This window comes from Oncorhynchus mykiss, chromosome 16, assembly GCF_057628025.1.
Source record: "Oncorhynchus mykiss isolate SJ-2025 chromosome 16, ASM5762802v1, whole genome shotgun sequence".
NCBI classification, from domain to species: Eukaryota; Metazoa; Chordata; class Actinopteri; order Salmoniformes; family Salmonidae; genus Oncorhynchus; species Oncorhynchus mykiss.
Window position 1 is genome coordinate 61,005,889 of NC_143037.1, and position 22,321 is coordinate 61,028,209.

Here is a 22,321-nt window from a genome sequence, read left to right on the forward strand (position 1 = left end):
GCATCAAAATGCTTATCATCAGAGACGAGCAGACAGTATTTTTGTAGCAGAGGGATTTGGCTAATTTGCATTTAAGGTGAAATCGGAGCCAAGAAACAAATCTGATTGACGCTTCCCTCCATACTCCCTGAATATGATTGGTCAACCTACTCCTTGCGGCTTGAACACAGAGTTCAAGACTATTTTAAGCTATGGTATATAAGAAAGCTTTTTTGTTTGCATAAAACTGCCCTCAGCAGCTCTATGTGTGTGTGTGTGTGTGTGTGTGTGTGTGTGTGTGTGTGTGTGTGTGTGTGTGTGTGTGTGTGTGTGTGTGTGTGTGTGTGTGTGTGTGTGTGTGCGTTTGTGTGTGGCGAGACAGAGCTGCTGAGGCATCCACTTCGCACCAATTTAGGTCATGCTAAACAAATGGTACTGGAGGAGGCACAGACGAATGGGAGAATGCATTATTTGTTTGAGAATATTGAATTTCTTAGCATGTTTACTGAGGTATATCACCACTAGCAGGGAGTTCATTTTGCGTTTGAAGTGATGTTTATATTTAATCATTGCTTATTATCACTAATGGTAAATAGTGACGATGTCACACAGTGTATATATTATGTTACTAGCCGTGTTGTATATGCTGAGACTTGTTCAATGGAAGATTCTCCTTAGCAGGGGTTTTCCAGGGTTAAGCTCTTCTACCTTAACTTTCAAAAGCATAAAAAACTGAGATCTGTGTACATTTTTGGCAGTATAGAGATAAACAAGTCTGTAACAATATGAATAAAATATGTGGAATGCTTATGATTAGCATACTAATGACTCATCATCATGGTAATCAGCTTGTTTGTGACCTCAAATTGCTGATTGTTGGAAGGAAGTATTGGGACAGAAAAATCAAACTGAAGACTGAGTGAGAGATGCTCTGATCTCACATCAAGCACTCTACAGAACAATACAACACAGATGTGAATGTAAGGTTGTTTAGAAATATGAAGGAACAAATATCAATAAAATGCATTTGTTACACTGTTGGCATCATCATGGGTGAAGGAATGATGTAACATCATTGGAGTTATATGGATGTTGACAATGGCAGGATCAAATCTAACATTTGCATTTCAATCAAAAATAAAATTATTTTCAACAAGCTTCAATTTTAGACGCTGATCATTTCATTTCCAAGATTATAGAAAAACCCTTTCCGATGTGTCAATATTAACATTCAATATGCCTTAGTTTTTCTTATTGATTCATTTACAGAGGTTATCTTTGTCAGTTGAATGGTCTCATTATTGACTTGGTTCAATGTATTAAAATGAGAGAAAGCTTCTCTACATTTCCAAATCCTCTATCTTTGCGTTTAATCGTAAGATGTTTATTATTTGGTGGAATTTTATTGGCATTAGCCATTTTCACAGGTTCATACAGTAGGTTCATACATTGATATATTTGCTTGTTGTAAAATGCAATCAGTAATCACAGATCATTTAATAGGATAAACTATAGAATAGAAAATATACAATTTTGGCATATACAATTTTGTCATTTTCACATATTCCGTTATTGAAACAATTGACCTGGCACACACTGATCATAGACTTGTTCAGTATGTCTTTGTGAATAAGAGGGGGACAGAAGACCTCATGATGTTGGTAATGATCAATCACCGAAGATGATCACATAATGCCGATACATGTAAGGGCACTGCATATAATCTCCAGCTAATGGAACATGCATAATGGAACATGCAGGGGGATTCATGGAGTGGAACCACACAGCCACACTGCCTAGTCAAAGTGGAACCCTCAGGGCTCTTAGAATGGAACCCAGAGTTGAGAGGCATAAAAAACCAAAGGGTTCAGAGGTCAATAGAGAGAGCAGGCATGTCACCAGTGTCACCAGTCGTTGACATGTCTTTGTGTTGTACCAGCAGTAGTATAAATACGTGTCATGTTTCACACTCCATGTCAGGAGGGCAGGCAACCCAGATGGGATTTTAAATGCTACATTTCATGTGTTATCATTTAGTGGGTTAGTTCACCCCTCATTGGTTTACCATCTGCTGCCCTCTCAGCCACTCTGTTTTCACTGTCTGAATAGGATGGGAACATTCATACTCCACTGTACTCTACTCTACCACCATAATGCCCCTGATCTTACTGGGGACTCACTTCTAGCAATGGACTACATTCACCACATTTTACACAACTTAGTAAAATGAGTTAAATGTCTTTCAATAGAAACTGTCTCACAAATTTGTCTCACCATTTTTTTATATGGATAAAATACTGACATTTTAAACTATTCAAGGTAGTATTATGACAAAATAAAATAACAACAAAGTGAGAACTCTTGCTTCTTTGTTTTGTGAAAAATATTTTGCAGGGAATGCCGACAAAAATTACTTAACCTGGTATGCTTCAACAGAATTCAGGCAATAATAAGAAATAGCTGTCAACCACAATCTCATCAATTATGCAGTGTTTCTTTTTTACCCCAAAAACTTTTGTCACTGACCTGATATGGGGAAAAAATATTATATATATGTATACAAAAAAACTTGATCTATGTATGATGATAAAGTATTCTTCCTCTTTCAGAATACTTTCAATGCAGTTGATTCTTGACCTGCATCAGGGTACAATAATATTGCAATACAGGACTTACCACTGAAGTCAAAACTTGTTTTTGTGAAGAAGTCCACAGAGGCTAATGTTGTTTTCCTTTTGCCTTATTTATTTCTATGGTTACAAAAAATATTTCAAAACCAGATACTTCAGCTCAAACTCCGTTTGGCTTGCTGTATTCACGTTTAGGACAACCACATCTGTAAAATGTCTTGCAGTTTCAATTGTACAGCTTGAAGCCACACATTTATTTGAATTTGTGAGTTAAATTATTCTTCATTGGGTAAGTTTATTCCTCTTACATCCTCCGTTCATTTCTGGAGACGGTAGGCTAAATCGATTACAGCCCTCCCTTTATTGACGGGCTCGCTTTTCACACTTGCCAGAAAGCAGACATCCACCGACTGGCCTCAGCTTCCAAATATGCTTATCGTGCAAACACTGCCCTCGACATGTTTGCATTTTACACTCCGAGATTACAGTTCATTTGAGTAGGGTTGGGCTGTGTTGGGGTGACATATTTGGGGGTTGGAGGCTGGGAATAAGGTGTTTTCGAATTTTCCTCAATTTGAAGGTCGTGACATTGTAAATTTAGTGTCAAATAAGGTGGTCAATAGGTTATTGACCACTTCCACTTAAAAGGTGCGATATCGTCGGATTACCTTGTTTGTTAGCCTAGTGGTGAATCTCAAGTCAACTAAATCTGACCACTGCTTTAGAATTTGTCAGAATTTGCCCATTAGTAAAACAGAGAAAACAAAAAGTCATGAAATATTGAGAAAACATGCTCCATCGCGATGTCAGTGTTGGATGTGTAGGGGGGGTCGACTTTCAGATGACATTGACGCTATGTAGATGGGAATTGAGAATTGTGCTCCCCCCCCCCCCCCCCCCCAACGTTTCTGGTTGTTGACGTTAGACAGTCGCACAAGGCGAAGCGGCTGCTTCTCGTGTTGATTTAGCCACCTCGTCAGCACCTCGCGCCGCTGGACAGCTCCTGGCAGCGGGATACGTGTGCGCTCTCCTCTAGGACACTTGTGGCGCTTGTTCCAAGTCTTTTAATGGAAAAACAATATCTTTATGTTCCAAGTAAAACTGGAAGTTTACAACTTCAGAGGGAATCTACGGATACCTCGTTTCGAGATTTGTGGCAGGCAGCACATCCTCGGTGGCAGAGAGCGCAGCTTCATTGTGAGTAAATTAGATGATTTGATGTGTGTGTGAATTCCCTACCAATCCGTCTCCCGGTGTTACAATTACGTGAATCGTTTATAGCCAGGGATAAAGCAACAAGCAAGCCGATGATTTAACTCGTAGTTTAACGTGACAGTATGGAACTGTTGTAACCATAATGACTTTAGGTAATGAAGAAAATACACCTTGTTTTATAGCCAATTAAATGCAGAATAGATGGCTCTTGGTTGATTGAATGGTTCATATAACTGTGTACATGTTTTTGTCATATAGGAGTGCGTTTGGTTCTCTATTCCTCGAATGTCATTTGTGCAGCCTGGTGCGCAAAGCTTTACGCTTTGGGCATTCCTTTGTCTCCCCAATGCAATTGTGATCCAGTTTGGTTGAGATATTGCTGTCGGTTTTTCTGTCCACTTAAATCAGTGCATAGGTAGTGCATAGGTAATTAGTAAGCGTATCTGCATGTGTCAGTTGCACGGCGTAATTGTTGCTCTCTCAGATTGGATGTGCATATGTAATTGTCGAATGTTATGTTGCGGTGTTGCGTTTTGCGCGTGAGCTCGGTGGCTTGGATAATAACAATGTCTGAAAGTTGTTTTCTTTGCAAGTAATGATGCATTCGGTGATGTGCATTCTCGACATTGGACTGTATTCATTTGCAAATTGTGTTGGTTTGATTGTAAGAATATTGTGGGTGGGAGAAGTAGGCTTCATAGCCAATAAACAATCTACGTACAAACCTATCGTATGCGTTGTTATATGGGTGGAAAAGTCCTGTGCCATCATTAATGTGCCATTATTGTTTTTTTATAGCATTCTTGTGTTTTAGACTCTGCATTGCATATATTTGGTCAGACGTTTATTGGTGTCTAGAGTGGAGTCGATCGAAAAAATATTACTTTCAAAATGCATTTTATTTTCAGTAATTTACAAAAGCCAAGGTGTGTATTGAACAGTCCCATTCTGTAGCAAATCTATTGTAAACGTAATCATGTTGTTTAATCAATTTCCTCAATTTGAGTGCGCACACAAAAACCGACCAATCACTGTATTCACCAATTCCAGGTTAACGGCAACAGACTGTCCCTATAGCCTTCACCTGCTTTCAAACATTTGGTTCAGAGGTTTTGGCCAAAAACCGCGAAGCTGCTGTCTGCGTGGACGGGTGCTGAAGCTCCCCTTTCAAAGGCCAGGACCACTGACACATCGAAAGACATGGCTACCAACGGCACCAAAGCAGATGGACAAGTAACAGAACTTAACGAAGTGGCAACTAATGACAAACCCAAGTCACTGGACGTGAAAGGGGAAAATACGAAAAAGGATCTTCCCGAAAGAGAAACATGGGGAGGGCGATTCGATTTCCTTCTGTCGTGTGTAGGTTATGCAATTGGACTGGGCAACGTATGGAGATTTCCATATCTCTGTGGAAAAAACGGTGGAGGTAAACACGATTTAAAAAAAGTCATATCACCTACATATAACCTAAGCTCATTTCACTCTTAAGTAGGCCTAAGTGCTTAGTCAATATTGAGAACCCTAATTATTATGAAAAGTGATTACCACAATGTCCCTTGTGTAAGAGCACAGACAGGCATTTTTCATTTCCTAATTGAATAAGATTCCAATTAGCTTCCACAGTGGGCTGTAAGTCTCATTTTATTTGGAACATTTATATTTGGTTTGATTTACTTGTGTCTATGCAGGAGCCTTCTTGATCCCCTATTTTTTGACACTCATATTTGCTGGGATGCCCCTGTTCCTGCTGGAGACGGCTCTTGGTCAATACACCTCAATTGGTGGGCTTGGAGTCTGGAAACTGGCTCCCGTATTCAAAGGTATACATTCTACTCGTGCAATGCTCTTACTGTATGTCTAAAAGCATTTTTTTTGTATCAAATCAAATTCCTAGTAGTCAGGTGGTCCCTTGTGCACCGATCTTTATGTTCTTCTGTAAGTCTCTATGAATATGTTGGAGCATTAGGAGCATGCACAAAAAATGTCATCAATTTCCATCTCATAGGTGTTGGCCTTGCAGCAGCTGTCCTGGCCTTCTGGCTTAACATTTATTACATTGTCATCATTGCCTGGGCCATTTACTATCTCTACAACTCCTTTACCACTGTAAGTACCACACCTTTACCTCCTACAACTCCTTTACCACTGTAAGTACCACACCTTTACCTCCTACAACTCCTTTACCACTGTAAGTACCACACCTTTACCTCCTACAACTCCTTTACCACTGTAAGTACCACACCTTTACCTCCTACAACTCCTTTACCACTGTAAGTACCACACCTTTACCTCCTACAACTCCTTTACCACTGTAAGTACCACACCTTTACCTCCTACAACTCCTTTACCACTGTAAGTACCACACCTTTACCTCCTACAACTCCTTTACCACTGTAAGTACCACACCTTTACCACCAACAACTCCTTTACCACTGTAAGTACCACACCTTTACCACCAACAACTCCTTTACCACTGTAAGTACCACACCTTTACCACCAACAACTCCTTTACCACTGTAAGTACCACACCTTTACCACCAACAACTCCTTTACCACTGTAAGTACCACACCTTTACCACCAACAACTCCTTTACCACTGTAAGTACCACACCTTTACCACCAACAACTCCTTTACCACTGTAAGTACCACACCTTTACCACCTACAACTCCTTTACCACTGTAAGTACCACACCTTTACCTCCTACAACTCATTTACCACTGTAAGTACCACACCTTTACCTCCTACAACTCCATTACCAATGTAAGTACCACACCTTTACCTCCTACAACTCCTTTACCACTGTAAGTACAACACCTTTACCACCTACAACTCCTTTACCACTGTAAGTACCACACCTTTACCTCCTACAACTCCTTTACCATTGTAAGTACCACACCTTTACCTCCTACAACTCCTTTACCACTGTAAGTACCACACCTTTACCACCTACAAACCACATGGGGATGAGACAAACATGTGTTCCAGCTTTGCTCTATGCTCTCTGAGGATTGTAACATGCTTGTTGATGCCATGTGAGATTTATCATTGTGTCAAGGAGGAAAGCATACATTATCCTTCCGTTTTTTTACGTTATCCTTCTGTTTTTCAGGAACTTCCATGGAGCTCATGTGGCAATCCATGGAACACAGAAAAGTGTTACTCAAACTACAGTATAGTTGATAACACCAATCTTACCAGCGCGGTGATGGAGTTTTGGGAGTAAGACTAGCAGCTTTTAATTTTTTTTTTGCTTCAGCACAGCATTACAGTACCCTGCATGACTGCTTGATAAGTATAAAAGGACATTTCCTTTGCTGCAAAGCATTCTCCCAGTCTGTATAATAGTCTTATTGTTACTCTCTCTGATCTCATAGGCGCAACATGCATCAACTGACCGATGGCTTGGAAAAACCAGGGCAGATCCGAGCTCCACTGGCAATAACACTGGCCATCGCTTGGGTCCTAGTGTACTTCTGTATCTGGAAAGGGGTGAGCTGGACTGGCAAGGTAAGAGATTGGTTTCTCATGGCGGATTTAGGTGTATGCAAAAGCTCTCTGTCATCCAATGTGTGACAGTGATGCAATATTAATCGTTGTCATATCACCTTAATCAATCATTTATATTGCACTGACTATTGCCCAGATAGACGTTTAGAATGAGAGGAGAGACATCAAACCCTCATGTTCAGTAATCATATTCAGGCTCATGGGTCCTTCTCTAATTCCAATTCTCCTGATACAGAAAATTGGGGAGAAATTTGATGATGAGGAGGAGGAGCGAACAAGCCCTCTAAAATCAGTTTGTCTCTCATTTCTCTCTCCCTCAGTTGGAACAATGTTCCTGGTGTTGCTACGATCTGGAAATCGAATGTGTCATGTGATCATAGAAAATAACATTTGTTGTGGTCACAAAACCACAACATTTCTTGACTGGATTTCTGTTATTTATTTTCTTCTCTTTTTTTCTGTTCTCTGTGCGAGAGATTGGAGGACAATAAATCCATTGGTATTCCTCTCTAAAGAAAAGGCCTTTGTTTAAGAAGAGACTGAATTGCAAATGTGTTAATTCAATGGCGTATAGCTCATCTGCACTTGACAGTGTTAACATGCATTAATTTCCTGCTGATGGTGACTCATTTATTTAACTTTCTAGGTTGTGTACTTCTCGGCCACGTACCCCTATTTCATGCTTTTCATTCTGTTCTGCCGTGGAGTGACTCTACCTGGAGCTATGGATGGAATTCTCTTCTATATCACCCCTAACTTTGAAAAACTAAAAGAATCTGAGGTACTGAATTAATTTATCAAATACCTGTATGGGAGTCATTCATTTTCAGCCCCTTTGTCAAACGGCTAAATGGTTCTCTCCCCTTGTCAGGTATGGCTGGATGCTGCCACTCAGATATTTTTCTCCTACGGTTTGGGACTGGGCTCACTGATAGCTCTTGGCAGCTATAACCCTTTTAATAATAATGTTTACAGGTAAGATGGAGGTAGGCTTCTATTAAATGGAAATATAATGTATCAGACAAGACCTGAAAAGGCAACAATTCGACCAGTATACCTTAACAGTAAATGTGACTGTAAAGTGGACCTTACTATCAGCCATGTACATTGAGAAGCCTAAATCAATGTTGTTACAATCGATAAAGTATACTGAACAAAAATATACATGTAATTATTTTACTGAGTTGCAGTTCATATAAGGAAATCAGTCAATTTAAATGAATTCATTAGGCCCTAATCTATGGATTTCACATGACTGGGCAGGGGCACAGCCATGGGTGGGCCTGTGAGGGCATAGGCTCACCCACTGGGGAGCCAGGCCCAGCCAATCATGAGTTTTCCCACAAAAGGGCTTTATTATAGACAGAAATACTTTTCAGTTTCATCGGTTGTCTGAGTGGTTGGTCTCAGACGATCCCACAGGTGAAGAAGTCGGCTGTGGAGGTCCTGGGCTGGTGTGGTTAAACATGGCCTTTTATTGTCCCCAGCACAAGGTGCACCTGGGTAATGATCATGCTGTTTAATCAACTTCTAATATGCCACACCTGTCAGGTGGATGTATTATCTTGACAAAAGAGAAATTCTCACTAACAGGGATGTAAACAAATTTGTGCACAACATTTGAGAGAAATAAGCTTTTTGTGCGTATGGAACATTTCTGGGATCTTTTATTTCAACTCTTGAAACATGGGAACAACACTTTACATGTTGTGTTCATATTTTTGTTCGGTATACTATAATTCAGTCTCATATGGGGCCCTTCATATGGCTTTGGATGTGGTAGTATACATCAAATAAAATTATTCAACAATTTCACAACCTCTTCCCCAAACAGCACATCCATGGTTCTAGGTCACACAAATTGCTCATCAGTTATATAATGATGCAGACTCAGCTTGCGTTTATTTCAATTTACTTGTTGTTTATTAGCGACCCAATATTATTTAGCTACAGGCCACACTTTATATGATGCAATTAGGTTTGTAAATAAGGATTGATTTTGGAAAACTCTTCTTTGCAAATAGGGGTTTGACATTCATTAGAAATGGACATTGCATTAATTAATATTTAGGTATTACTGTGACATTAAACTTCTTTGTAAAAAATAACATTGTTCCCCATTGGAATGCTATACAAAAAGTAAATTGCACATATTTTTACAATCTCAGTGCACACCTTATGTGGCCAATATAAATATGTTACTAAGCGGGGATATGTTTTCCACTCAGCAATAATAAGGAATCAACTCTCTCTCTCCTGAGAAGGGCCTTTTTAGGAATCCATGATGATGTTACAAAAGAGATCACAGATCACCTTAAGCTCTGACAACAGGACGTTTTCATGTTTCCTTTCCCCAGAGACTCTATCATAGTGTGCTGCATCAACTCCTTCACCAGCATGTTTGCGGGCCTGGTCATCTTCTCTATTGTGGGCTTCATGGCGAATGTGACTAACAGACCAATACAAGAAGTCGCAGCTTCAGGTAAACTCAATACTCCCTCAGAGCACAATAGGGGAGTAATGTTGTCTATTCTGACTCCTGCTCACTGTCTCAATCCACAAAGAGAAATGTAGCCCGGAGAACAGCGAGCTAATGCGTTGTGTTGTGTGTTTGGTATGCAGGTCCAGGCCTGGCTTTTCTGGCATACCCCGAGGCTGTGACCCAGCTGCCTATTTCTCCTCTCTGGGCTATCCTGTTCTTCTCCATGCTGCTGATGCTGGGGATTGACAGTCAGGTAAGGCTGTTTTCATTGACTGCTCCCAGATCTGTTGGGGCTTTAGCCCAATCCTCTCACTATTGTTGTCATGCCTTGTCAGGGGAGCTGGCTAAAGCACCTACAGATCTGGGACCAGGCTACTTAGGTTCTGACCTAAATGTGTTAGCACAGGTATATATGACACTGGTTTTCTCTGGTCTCTCCACAGGAGAAGCACACTGGCTAATGTATTTTTTTCCCTAGTGGACAGATACACTGTAGCTGAGCCTTGACTTTTACTGTCAACTCCTTTTAATGCAACTATATCACCTCCCTCTCTCTGCCCCCGGGGTACTCTGTTCTCATGCTTTCAGCTTGTGTATGATATTTGGGTAGCCTAACTCTAAGGCCACTGAGTTTGCTAGCAATTATGCTAAATGCTGCTACTCCCGTTTACACAAAATAGATAAATCATAACATTGCACACTTGCGCTCTGACTATTTTTGTAATGGAAATGTAATGGTTCAGCAAGATAAATGGCTATATGACATGTTGGAGTTATATTTTCGAGGTCGCTGCCAAAATGGGGTTGATAGTGCTTAAAAACTAATGGAAATACACTATATATACAAAAGTATGTGGACACCCCTTCCAATTAGTGGATTAGGCTATTTCAGTCACACCCGTTGCTGGCATGTGTATAAAATCGAGCACACAGCCATGCAATCTCCATAGACAAACATTGGCAGTAAAATGGCCTTACTGAAGAGCTCAGTGATCTTCAACATGGTATCGTCATAGAATGCCACCTTTCCGACAAGTCAGTTTGTCAAATGTCTGCCCTGCTAGAGCTGCCCCGGTCAACTGTAAGTGCTGTTATTGTGAAGTGGAAATGTCTAGGAGCAAAAACGGCTCAGCCGTGCAGTGGTAGGCCACACATGCTCACAGAACAGAACCACAGAGTGCTGAAGCTTGTAGTGAATAAAAGTAGTCTTTCCTCAGTTGCAACACTCACTACCAAGTTCCAAACTGCCTCTGGAAGCAACCTCAGCACAATAAGTAAATTTGAACAACTTGGCCATGTACTGTTATAATCTCTACCCGGCACAGCCAGAAGAGGACTGGTTCCTCTCTAGGTTTCTTCCTAGGTTCCTGCCTTTCTAGGGAGCTGCATTGCTTGCTGTTTGGGATTTTAGGCTGGGTTTCTGTATAGCACTTTGTGACATCAGCTGATGTAAAAAGGGCTTTATAAATACATTTGATTGATTGAATAACTGTTTGCCAGGAGCTTCATGAAATGGGTGTCCATGGTCGAGCAGCTGCACACAAGCCTAAGATCACCATGCGCAATGCCAAGCGTCGGCTGGAGTGGTGTAAAGCTCACCGCCATTGAACTCTGGAGCAGTGGAAACTTGTTTTCTGGAGTGATGAATCATGCTTCACCATCTTGCAGTCTGATGGACGAATCTGGGTTTGGCAGATGCCAGAACACTACCTGCCCGAATGCAGAGTGCCAACTGTAAAGTTTGGTGGAGGAGGAATAATGGTCTGGGGCTGTTTTTCATGGTTCAGGCTAGGCCCCTCAGTTCCAGTGAAGGGAAATTTTAACTCTACAGCATACAATGACATTATAGACGATTGTGTGCTTCCAACTTTGTGGCAAAGGTTTGGGGAAGGCTCTTTCCTGTTTCAGCATGGGAATGCACCTCGTGCACAAAGTGATGTCAATACAGAAAAGTTTTTTCGAGATCGGTGTGGAAGAACTTGACTGCCCAACACAGAGCCCCATCGAACACTTTTGGGATGAATTGGAATGCCGACTGTGAACCATGCCTAATCACCCAACATCAGTGCCCGACCTTAAATTGCTCTTGTGGCTGAATGGAAGCAAATCCATGCAGCAATGTTCCAACATTTAGCGGAATGCCTTCCCAGAAGATTGGAGGCTGTTATAGCAGCAAAGGGGGAACCAACTCCATATTAATGCCCATGATTTTGGAGTGAGATGTTCAGCAGGTGTACACATACTTTTGGTCATGGGGCGGCAGGTAGCCTAGTTGTTAGCGCGTTGGGCCAGTAACCGAAAGGTTGCTAGATCGAATCCCTGATCTGACAAGGTAAAAATCTGTCATTCTGCCCCTGAAAAAGGCAGGTAGGCCATCAATGTAAATAAGAATTTGTTCTTAGCTGACTTGCCAAGTTAAATCAAGGTGAAATTAAAATATAGTGTACTCAGATAGTGTACTCAGATAGTGTACTCAGACCTCTTGACTTTATCCACACTTTGTTACATTTTGCCCCACAAGGGCAAAGTGAAAACAGGTTTTTAATTATTTTTGCAAATTAATTCTAAATAATAATCAGAAATACTTAATTTACATAAATATTCAGACCCTTTGCTATGAGACTCGAAATTGAGCTCAGGTGCATTCTATTTCCATTGATCATCCTTGACATGTTTCTACAACTTGATTAGAGTCCACCTGTGGTAAATTCAATTGATTGGACATGATTTGGGAAGGCACACACGTGTCTATATAAGATCCCAAAGCATGTCAGAGCAAAAACCAAGCCATGAGGTTTAAAGAATTGTCTGTAGAGCTCCGATGACAGAATTGAATTGAGGCACAGATCTGGGGAAGGGTACCAAAACATTTCTGCAGCGCTGAAGGTCCCCAAGAACACAGTGGCCTCCATCATTCTTAAATGGAAGAAGTTTGGAACCACCAGGACTCTTCCTAGAGCTGGCCAAACTGAGCAATCGGGGGAGAAGGGTCTTGGTCAGGGAGGTGACCAAGAACCTGATGGTCTCTCTGACAGAGCTACAGAGTTCCTCTTTGGAGATGGGAGAACCTTCCAGAAGGACAACTATCTCTTCAGCACTCCACCAATCAGGCCTTTATGGTAGAGTGGCAAGACGGAAGCCTCCTCAGAAAAAGGCACATGACAGCCCACTTGGAGTTTGCCAAAAGGCACCTAAAGGACTCTCAGACATGAGAAACAAGATTCTCCCCGGTCTGATGAAACCAAGATTGAACTCTTTGGCCTGAATGCCAAGCGTCACATCTGGAGGAAACCAGAATCCGCTCATCACCTGGCCAATACCATCCCTACAGTGAAACATGGTGGTGGCAGCATCATGCTGTGGGGATGTTTCTCAGCGGCAGGGACTGGGAGACTAGTCAGGTTCAAGGGAAAGATGAACAGAGGAAAGTACAGAGAGATCCTTGATGAAAACCTACTCCAGGGCACTCAGGACCTCAGACTGGGGCGAAGGTTCACCTTCTAACAGGACAACGACCCTAAGCACACAGACAAGACAATGCAGGAGTGGCTTCAGGACAAGTCTCTGAATGTCCTTGAGTAGTACAGCCAGAGCCTGACTTGAACCTGATCTAAGGGATTTCTTTATTTCCACTATTTTCTACATTGTAGAATAATAGTGAAGACTATGAAATAGCACATGTGGAATCATGTAGTAACAAAAAAAGTGTTACACAAATCAAAATATATTTAATATTTCAGATTCTTCAAATAGCTACCCTTTGCCTTGATGACAGCTTTGCACACTCTTGGCATTCTCTCAATGACTACCTCATGAAGCTGGTTGAGAGAATGCCAAGTGGGGGGGGGGGGGGGGGGGATGCACTGTATATATATAACACTGTATATATATATATATATATATATATATATATATATATATATATAACATGGTGGTCCATGTATATATTTACAAAATGAAATGTATATATATATTTTTTCTACCATTTATATAGTTATTTCTGGATAATATGTTGGTTATTACAATGTATGCTTTCCATGATCTGAATTAATTCAATATAATCCATGAATATCCGTCATCTTGGTTACATGGTTATCATACCATACATGGACCACCATGTTATAAATAAACAAATGTATATTAGAAGGATATTTACTATCTTTCTAGGGATCCATGTCCCTGTAATTTCCAATTACCAGTGCACTTTTTTGGTTCTTTTTTAGTGAAAAATAAATAAATAACAATTTAACAAATTATGCAGTTGATAAAAATGTATTTATTGTGAAAAAAATTACAAATAGGAACAAGATGATCAATTATAGATGAAACATGAAGTGATGCCTTGCATAGATACTAAGGAAAGTACTGTAAATATCTCCCCTTTTTAGCTGAGTGTCCCCCATTTTGTGTGTGTGTTTGTAGTTCTGCACAGTGGAGGGCTTTATAACAGCTCTGGTGGATGAGTTTCCCAGGGCACTGAGGGGCAGGAGAGAGCTCTTCATCGCTGCTGTCTGCCTGGTCTCCTACCTGATCGGCCTGTCCAACATCACACAGGTACAGCACACCACAGCACACCACATAACACGCTCTCTCTCTCTCTCTCTCTCTCTCTCTCTCTCTCTCTCTCTCTCATCTCTCTCTCTCTCTCTCTCTCTCTCTCTCTCTCTCTCTCTCTCTCTCTCTCTCTCTCTCTCTCTCTCTCATTCTCTCTCTTTCTCACGTCACTGTGTCAATTCCACTAATGCCATTGACCAACCAGTTAAACCTCCAAGCTCAATGATACAGTAGTTGATAGAAAATGTGAATTACATTGGATAACACTATTGCTGTTTAATTTAATTTATGGAAAAAAAAGATTTGTTTAGACCATTCTGTTTGTTTGATTACACATGCTGTTGAAATCGGATCCCAACACTCATTTTTCCATCTGAGATAAGGACATTGATATAATGTAGAGACCACAGACCACTGCATATGGGTTCTTTTGGTACTGTGACTCATCCATCTGTGTTGTGTCACTAGGGAGGCCTGTACGTGTTCAAGCTCTTCGACTACTACTCTGCCAGTGGGATGTGTCTCCTCTTCCTGGTCTTCTTTGAGTGCATCTCCATATCCTGGTTCTATGGTAGGTAGAGTCTCTAGGCAACATCAGATACACACAGTAGCTACATTATTGCAGTGAATAGTATACATCAGAAACACCCTATTTCAACATGACAAAATTACCTGTTACAGTGATATATCCTCAGGTAAGATTTGTGAAAAAGATTTTAAAGCGTTTTCTCACTGTTCCTAAAGTGATGGGATGAACAATGAATGAACTAGATGGTCTAGGTACAGTTGAATGATAGAATAACCTCACACCTGTCCAAAGACATCAGTCCAACTTCAACCCCTGGGACTTCAACTCTGCTAACGTGTCCTACACTACACCAACTCTCCTTCCTCATCACAATTCACGGCAGACTAGCAGTAAATTGGAAGAAATTGAATTTGAATACTTTGGTCATGCATTCATTTGGCTCACAGGTGTGAACAAGTTCTATGACAACATCCAGGAGATGATTGGCTACAAGCCCTGTATATGGTGGAAGCTGTGCTGGGTCTGTTTCACTCCTCTCATCGTGGCTGTAAGTAGTACAACCATACACATCCAATACAACATCATGACATGAAAAATGAAAATAACCAATAACATCAATAATGATAATAGGGACCACAATGGAAATAACGGCCAACTGTATTGTGCAATCCTGGTCACTTAAAAAACAAAAAGAAGCTTTGTACTGTGTGTATATATCTATTATTTTTTACTGTCAAATAAAATAAATCAATCAGTCACTGACCTGCCTCAAGCAATTCTGAGACAGAGACAGAAAGTGCCTAAGAAGCTGTGGTGTCAGGATTAATAAGGATCGTACCATGTCTCCCACAGGGGGTGTTCCTGTTCAGTGCAGTCCAAATGGTTCCTCTCACCTTGAACAACTACGTGTTCCCCGCCTGGGGCCAGGGAGTGGGCTGGCTCATGGCTCTGTCCTCCATGGTCCTCATTCCTGGTTACATGGTCTACATGTATCTCGGACTCAAGGGCACTTGGAAAGAGGTAAGTGACACGATAATGATTATGGATATAGTTCTCCCGTTTCTCTAAGTGCAAGAGAATCAATTCAATTTGGTGATGATTGATATGTAACCTTAATGATAAAAAACAAACATGTTTAAGATCTAGTAAAAATATCATTTCAGTCAGGTTCTCCTTTCTGGACATGTTGGAGTTGCACTCATTGTGTTACCTAATGAACTGTTTTGTTGTGAATTTTTCTCAGCGCCTGCAGATAATGTTTCAGCCGCCTGCAGTGGTTCGACGGCCACAGGAGAATGGGCCTGAGGCAGTGGTTGCGGAGACCAACATAGCTAGTCCTTCTAACCCGGCCAACCCAGCTAACCTGGCCAACCCAGTTAGCCCTGCCAACCCAGCAAGCCCTGGCAACCCAGCTAGTTCTGGCAACCCGGCTAGTTCTGGCAACCCAGCTAGTCCTGCCAACCCAACTGCTACAAGCCCGGTTGCTGCAGCCCCGGCCAGCCCAACACCTCCAGCCATTCCAGTTACTCTGGCTAGCCCTGTGAACCCAACCAGTCTGACCGTCCCAACCGTCCCTACCGTCCCTACCGTCCCTACCGTCCCTATCACTCCAGCCAACCCAACCAGCCCTACCAGCCCACCACCCAATCCAGTTAGCGCAACGCCAACTGAGCCAGCCATCCCACCACTCAATATAGCGAGCTCAACCAACTCAACCAACCTTACCAACCTAACCAACGCAGAGGCCAATGTCTAGACAAGGCAGAACCCTCATGGAGAAAGTGCAGTCAAACATTACCAAGGACTTCCAAGATTTTAATTGATTCACCTACCTCCATGGGCAATATCTGATCAAACCGGATTTAAATATCATGTTTAATTTTTCTGCATTTGTAAAGCCAACACGCTGATGTTTTTTTTATTGGTATGCATTACAAATACAAAAATCAAAGACTGTTAGTGTTCACAAAATCTACTGTAATCTGGGTAACAAAAAATATGTAAGCATACTGTGTAATACTGTGAGAGAAAAAAAACTATTGAAAATGTAGAATAGCAATTTGTTGAATATCTTCATGAACCAAGTAAATACAGTGTGACTATAGTAGAGATGAAGTTCTGGTGAACAAAATGGTCGGGGTCAAATTATTGTGGTGGTTTACTAAGCCTTACTTGCACTCTGTGGGGCTGATTACAGGCCACATGGCAATGAGGGAACTCTGATGAAGAAGCACAATGCCAATAAGAAGTTTAAAGTCTATGAACCCTGGATTTATCCAGTATTAATGTTGCAAAATATTTTCTGTGTGAGAGAGACTGTTATTTTATCCCCATTTTTTGTATTCTTTTTTTACTTTTATGTGATTGAAACATTTTTTTGAATTATTTTTGGGATGTTTTCTACTATTTAGTGTTGTGACCGAGGACCAAAATTGTAGGCAGACGAAAGCAAGAACTATCTATGCCATGCAGTGTTCAGTTTGCGAAGCACAGGGTATCAAAAACGTACATAAAATGCAAAAGCACAGGGTATAGAAAAGTGATTTACAAACATTGACTATCCCTTAATGCTGACAGTCAATCCTGTTTACTTTTTTTGCATGCTTTCCTCAGTAACATCAGATAAAATTCCAAAATGTCTCCTGACAGATCCAAAACGAAAACAGAGAAGGCTTTAAGCCAGTTATCAACCAATTTATGCCAAGCCATAGTCTGTTTGCATGACTCGGCTGATCTCCAGAAAATCACTTTGTATGCTAGAAAACAATATTGGACCAACTCTATGTTTAAACATAGTCCTTTTTTGTTCACTCTTATGTGTGTGATCAATTATAGTTTGATCAGTATGTATTCAGCAATACATATGTAGATGTATAGGTGCAGGCCAGTAGAAGAGTGGTCTGTTTCTAATTGTCTTTTCGTTGTCTTTGCTTTACTAGTGAAAAGCACAAAGCTTTAACTTTTGCCTTGGCATGTTAAGACAATGCTAGTTTGCTTCTATGGCAGCTATAGTGAAAAGCATTTGGTCCAACAAAACAAGTTTACTTTGAAAAGCAAAACAACTAAGTGAAAATGTGAAATGGCTACAGTTCATGTCCTGTCACTTTTGTATAAAGTTACTCTACCACAGTTTTCTCTGGAACCTTGTTGTAAAACTGTACTGTGTAAAACATGTAACTGTGAATGTTTGTAATACATTGGAAGTTATTGTCTAAATGTTGAAAAAATTCGAAAGGAGTTGCTGTTTTCTGCAATAATATTTTCACAGAAACTAAAGCACATATCTTACAGAAGTATACAAAATGATGATGACAATGAAGACATTGACGATTATATTAAAAATAGAAACTATGTCTAGTAAAATATGATATTGTTTTGTATATTTTTAACAGTCTCACTGCCTAATGTACAACAAAATATAAACATGATATGTATTTAAATGGTGTCATATGATAAAGCACGATTGTCATGTTATAAAAAAAGAAAAAAGCTGAAAAAATAAAGAATTATAGAAAATATGAATAACTGTCCTGCATTTGTTTATTACTGTGCTCAAGCAAAATGTAGTGTTTGCTGTACAGTAGCTTTTGATGTTGTGAAATTAGGTCACCATAATAGATCTCTCAAATACTAAACAGAAAACATCAGGAACACCTGCTCTCTCCATGACATAGACTGATCAGGTGAATCCAGGTGAAAGCTATGATCCCTTGTTGATGTCACTTGTTAAATACACTTCAATCAGTGTAGATGAAGGGGAGGAGACAGGATAGAGAAAGATGTTTAAGCCTTGAGAGAGTTGAGACGTGGATTGTGTGTGTATGTGTGCCATTCAGAGGGTGAATGGGGAAAAACAAAAGATTTTAGTGCCTTTGAATGGGTTATGGTAGTATGGTGTCAGGCGCACCGGTTTGAGTGTGTCAAGAACTGCAACGCTGCTGGGTTTTTCACGCTCAATAGTTTCCCATGTGTATCAAGAAAGGTCCACCACCCAAAGGACATCTAGCCAACTTGATACAACTGTGGGAAGCATTGGAGTCTAAATGTGCCAGCATCCATGTGGAACACTTTCAACACATTGTCCAAGCCCCGACGAATTGAGGCTGTTCTGAGGGCAAAAGGTGGTTGAACTCAATATTAGCAAGGTGTTCCTAATGTTTTGTATGCTCAGTCTGCATCAAACCTCTGAGTAGTAATTGGCAAGTGTTTTGAATCTCTAAAAAGAGAGACTAGATATTTGTCATGATATTTGTAATTAATAGATTTACACACTTAAGAAAATGCTATCTAGAAAAAAATATGTAAGGATTTGTAGCAAATATATAGCAAGAACAGAAAAGCATATGAAGGCAATTGTTAATTACTATTACCTTGGAGGTGTACTATAGAACCAGGTGGGAGACTAGAAATGCAATATAAATCCATTGTTCAGTATACCGGGGAACGAAATCCTGCCAAAGGTAACAGTAGCCCAGGCCAATGTTTTCACTACAATAAATCATTTCTAACCAAAACATTTGGCTTTTGGAGAGTTTAGAACAACCATGAAAAGACAATGAGAGCAAGATGTCTGAAACCTTCCCTTGTGATGTACAGTAGTGTTTCAGAAACCCAGTCTGAATGCGAAGCCTCAGCAGGCTAGAAAAACATCACCAGAAAACAGCTCTGGCCCCGGGACCTGGCGAGCCGACCCGCCTCATCTCTCCAACCTTTTACAGCTGTGTGTGTGTCTTCCTTCATTCTCCCCAACCTCCTGCAGTTGCTGCATCCATTAGCTTCCAGTGTGATAAACGAGACTGCACCAGCTGACACCACAACAATGACTCGCAAACAATGAGACATACCCTCTAGTAGCTTGTGGCAAATTGTGTGTGTGTGTGGGCGTGCATGCTTGTGTGTGTACGTGCGTGTGTGTGTGTGTAACTTCATATCAAATTGGGGGTTGAATATTGCCCATAATGGCAGTACATATAAACTTGCCGATGATGGATGGCTTAGAAGCCTCCCTATTCCCAGTAGTGTAATTTAGCATCATTACCCATGAAAACCAGTCACCGCTGAGGCCACTGAAGATGATGTCTTATGTCCACAAAGACAATGGATCATCGTTCTCAGCTGGGGAGGACACAAGAAGGAAGCTCTTGATTAGTTGGAAGCAATCTAGCAGAACACAGTTATTCTTCTGTTCCGAAATCAAAATTCAGCATTGCAGCATCAAATTGTGATAAATATAACACAATTTTCATTGGAAATACAAGTCTTTCTCCATATAGAGACCCATAAATGTACATACATTGACTGTTAATACAGCATATATTTTACCATACATACCAGTGGAGGGTGCTGAGGGGAGGACGTCTCATAATAATGGCTGGGATGGAGTCAAAGGAATGGTATCAAACACATGTTTTTCTTTGGTTTTCATGTGTTTGAAGCCATTCCATTCACTCCATTCCAGCCATTTGTATGAGTCGCTCTCCCCTCAGCAACCTCCATTGATACAAACAGTGGCTTCAGAAAGTATTTAGACCCCTTGACTTTTTCCACATTTTATTACGTTACAGCCTTATTATGAAATTGATTTTTTTTTCTCTCAGCAATCGACACAGAATACCCCATAATGATAAAGTAAAAACAGGTTTTTGGAAATTGTAGCACATGTATTACAAATAAAAACAGAAATACCTTATTTACGTAAGTATTCAGACCCTCCACCAATCAGGCCTTTATGGTAGAGTGGCCAGACGGAAGCCACTCATCAGTAAAAGGCACATGACAGCCCACTTGGAGTTTGCCAAAAGGCACTTAAAGACTCAGACCATGAGAAACAAGATTCTCTGGTCTGATGAAACCAAGATTGAACTCATAGGCGGGAATTCCAAGAGTCACGTCTGGAGGAATCCTGACACTATCCCTACAGTGAAGTATGGTGGTGGCAGCATCATGCTGTGGGAATGTTTTTCAGTGGCAGGGCCTGGGAGACTAGTCAGGATCGAGGCCTCAGACTGGGGCGAAGGTTCACCTTCCAACAGGACAACAACCTGAAGCACACAGCCAAGACAACTCAGGGGTGGCTTTGGGACAAGTCTCTGAATGTCCTTGAGTGGCCCAGCCAGAGCCCAGACTTGAACTGGATTGAACATCTCTGGAGAGACCTGAAAATAGCTGTGCAACAACGCTCCCCATCCAACCTGACAGAACTTGAGAGGATCTGCAGTGAAGAATGGGAGAAACTCCCCAAATACAGGTGAGCCAAGCTTGTTGCGTCATACCCAAGAAGATTTGAGGCTGTAAGCGCTGTCAAAGGTGCTTCAACAAAGTACTGAGTAAAGGATCTGAATACTTATGTAAATGTGATATTTCAGTTTTTTTGTTTTAAGAAATTAGCAAAAATGTCTACAAATTAGCAAACATTTCTAAAAACCTGTTTTTGCTTTGTCATTATGGGGTATTGTGTGTAGATTGATGAGGGAAAACAACCATTGTGGAAAAAGTCAAGGGGTCTGAATACGTCCCGAAGGCACTGTACACATGTGACAGATATGACTTATACAGTAGCTCCACATAAAAAATACCACACTGAGGACCGTAGGACCCCATCGGACATTCATCCAGACAAAAAAAATGGTGTATGTGTCCTCTGCTTGGACATCAAGGGATTGAGACAAGGAAAGGTGAGAAGGGGTAAAAAGAAATTGGTTGGTGTTTAGCATTTCTTGGCACAGTCGGTGGTGAGACTATTTTAAAATGTGAAAAAGTGCTAGGAGTGTGGCCGCAGGAGAGGACACTGTATGAGCAAACTGGTGATCCATGATGCTTTTATGAAAGGATGACAGAACGCTGGGTTTTAGAAACTCACACAGGCCACTATGATTAATCCTCATAGCCCACTTAGAAGAGGAAAAATCATTCTGCTGCTAGGATCAAAAGACTGATAATTATGAGGTTTTCCTTTTACAGCACAGCATACACAAATCAGAAGCAGCCTCTGTTCTTGAACATATCAATACGGAAGTGGTCAGATGACGCGGATGCTACACTACAGGACTGCTTTGCTACCACAGACTGGAATATCTTCCGGGATTCATCTAATGGCATTGAGGGGTACACCACCTCAGTCATCGGCTTCATCAGTAAGTGCATCGACGACGTCGTCCCCACAGTGACTGTACGTACATATCCCAACCAGAAGCCATGGATTTCAGGCAACATCCGCATCGAGCTAAAGGCTTTCTTATAAGAAATCCCGCTATGCCCTCAGACGAACCATCAAACAGGCAAAGCGTCAATACAGGATTAAGATTGAATCCTACTACACAGGCTCTTACGCTCGTCGGATGTGGAAGGGCCTGAAAACTATTACGGATTACAAAGGGAAACCCAGACACGAGCTGCCCAGTGATGCAAGCATACCAGACGA

At 41.0% G+C, this 22,321-nt stretch overlaps 1 protein-coding gene across 2 annotated transcripts; it reads left to right on the forward strand.

Annotated features, from left to right (window-relative positions):
• The first annotated feature begins 3,435 nt into the window (after positions 1-3,435).
• Positions 3,436-18,423, forward strand: LOC110492407 (sodium- and chloride-dependent GABA transporter 1). 2 transcript variants are annotated; one of them, XM_036947383.2, is made up of 15 exons: positions 3,436-3,806; positions 4,875-5,253; positions 5,516-5,647; positions 5,833-5,933; positions 6,939-7,048; positions 7,204-7,336; positions 7,983-8,117; positions 8,208-8,311; positions 9,694-9,818; positions 9,959-10,071; positions 14,241-14,372; positions 14,841-14,943; positions 15,348-15,448; positions 15,754-15,921; positions 16,145-18,423. In XM_036947383.2, exons 2-15 carry the CDS (start codon positions 5,025-5,027, stop codon positions 16,655-16,657), a joined length of 2,199 nt encoding a protein of 732 aa, XP_036803278.2. In that variant the 5' UTR covers positions 3,436-3,806; positions 4,875-5,024; the 3' UTR covers positions 16,658-18,423. The 2 variants fall into 2 exon arrangements, with proteins under 2 accessions (XP_036803278.2, XP_036803279.2); XM_036947384.2 differs by lacking the exons at positions 3,436-3,806; positions 4,875-5,253; positions 5,516-5,647; positions 5,833-5,933 and adding an exon at positions 6,724-6,753.
• The last annotated feature ends 3,898 nt before the right edge of the window (positions 18,424-22,321 follow it).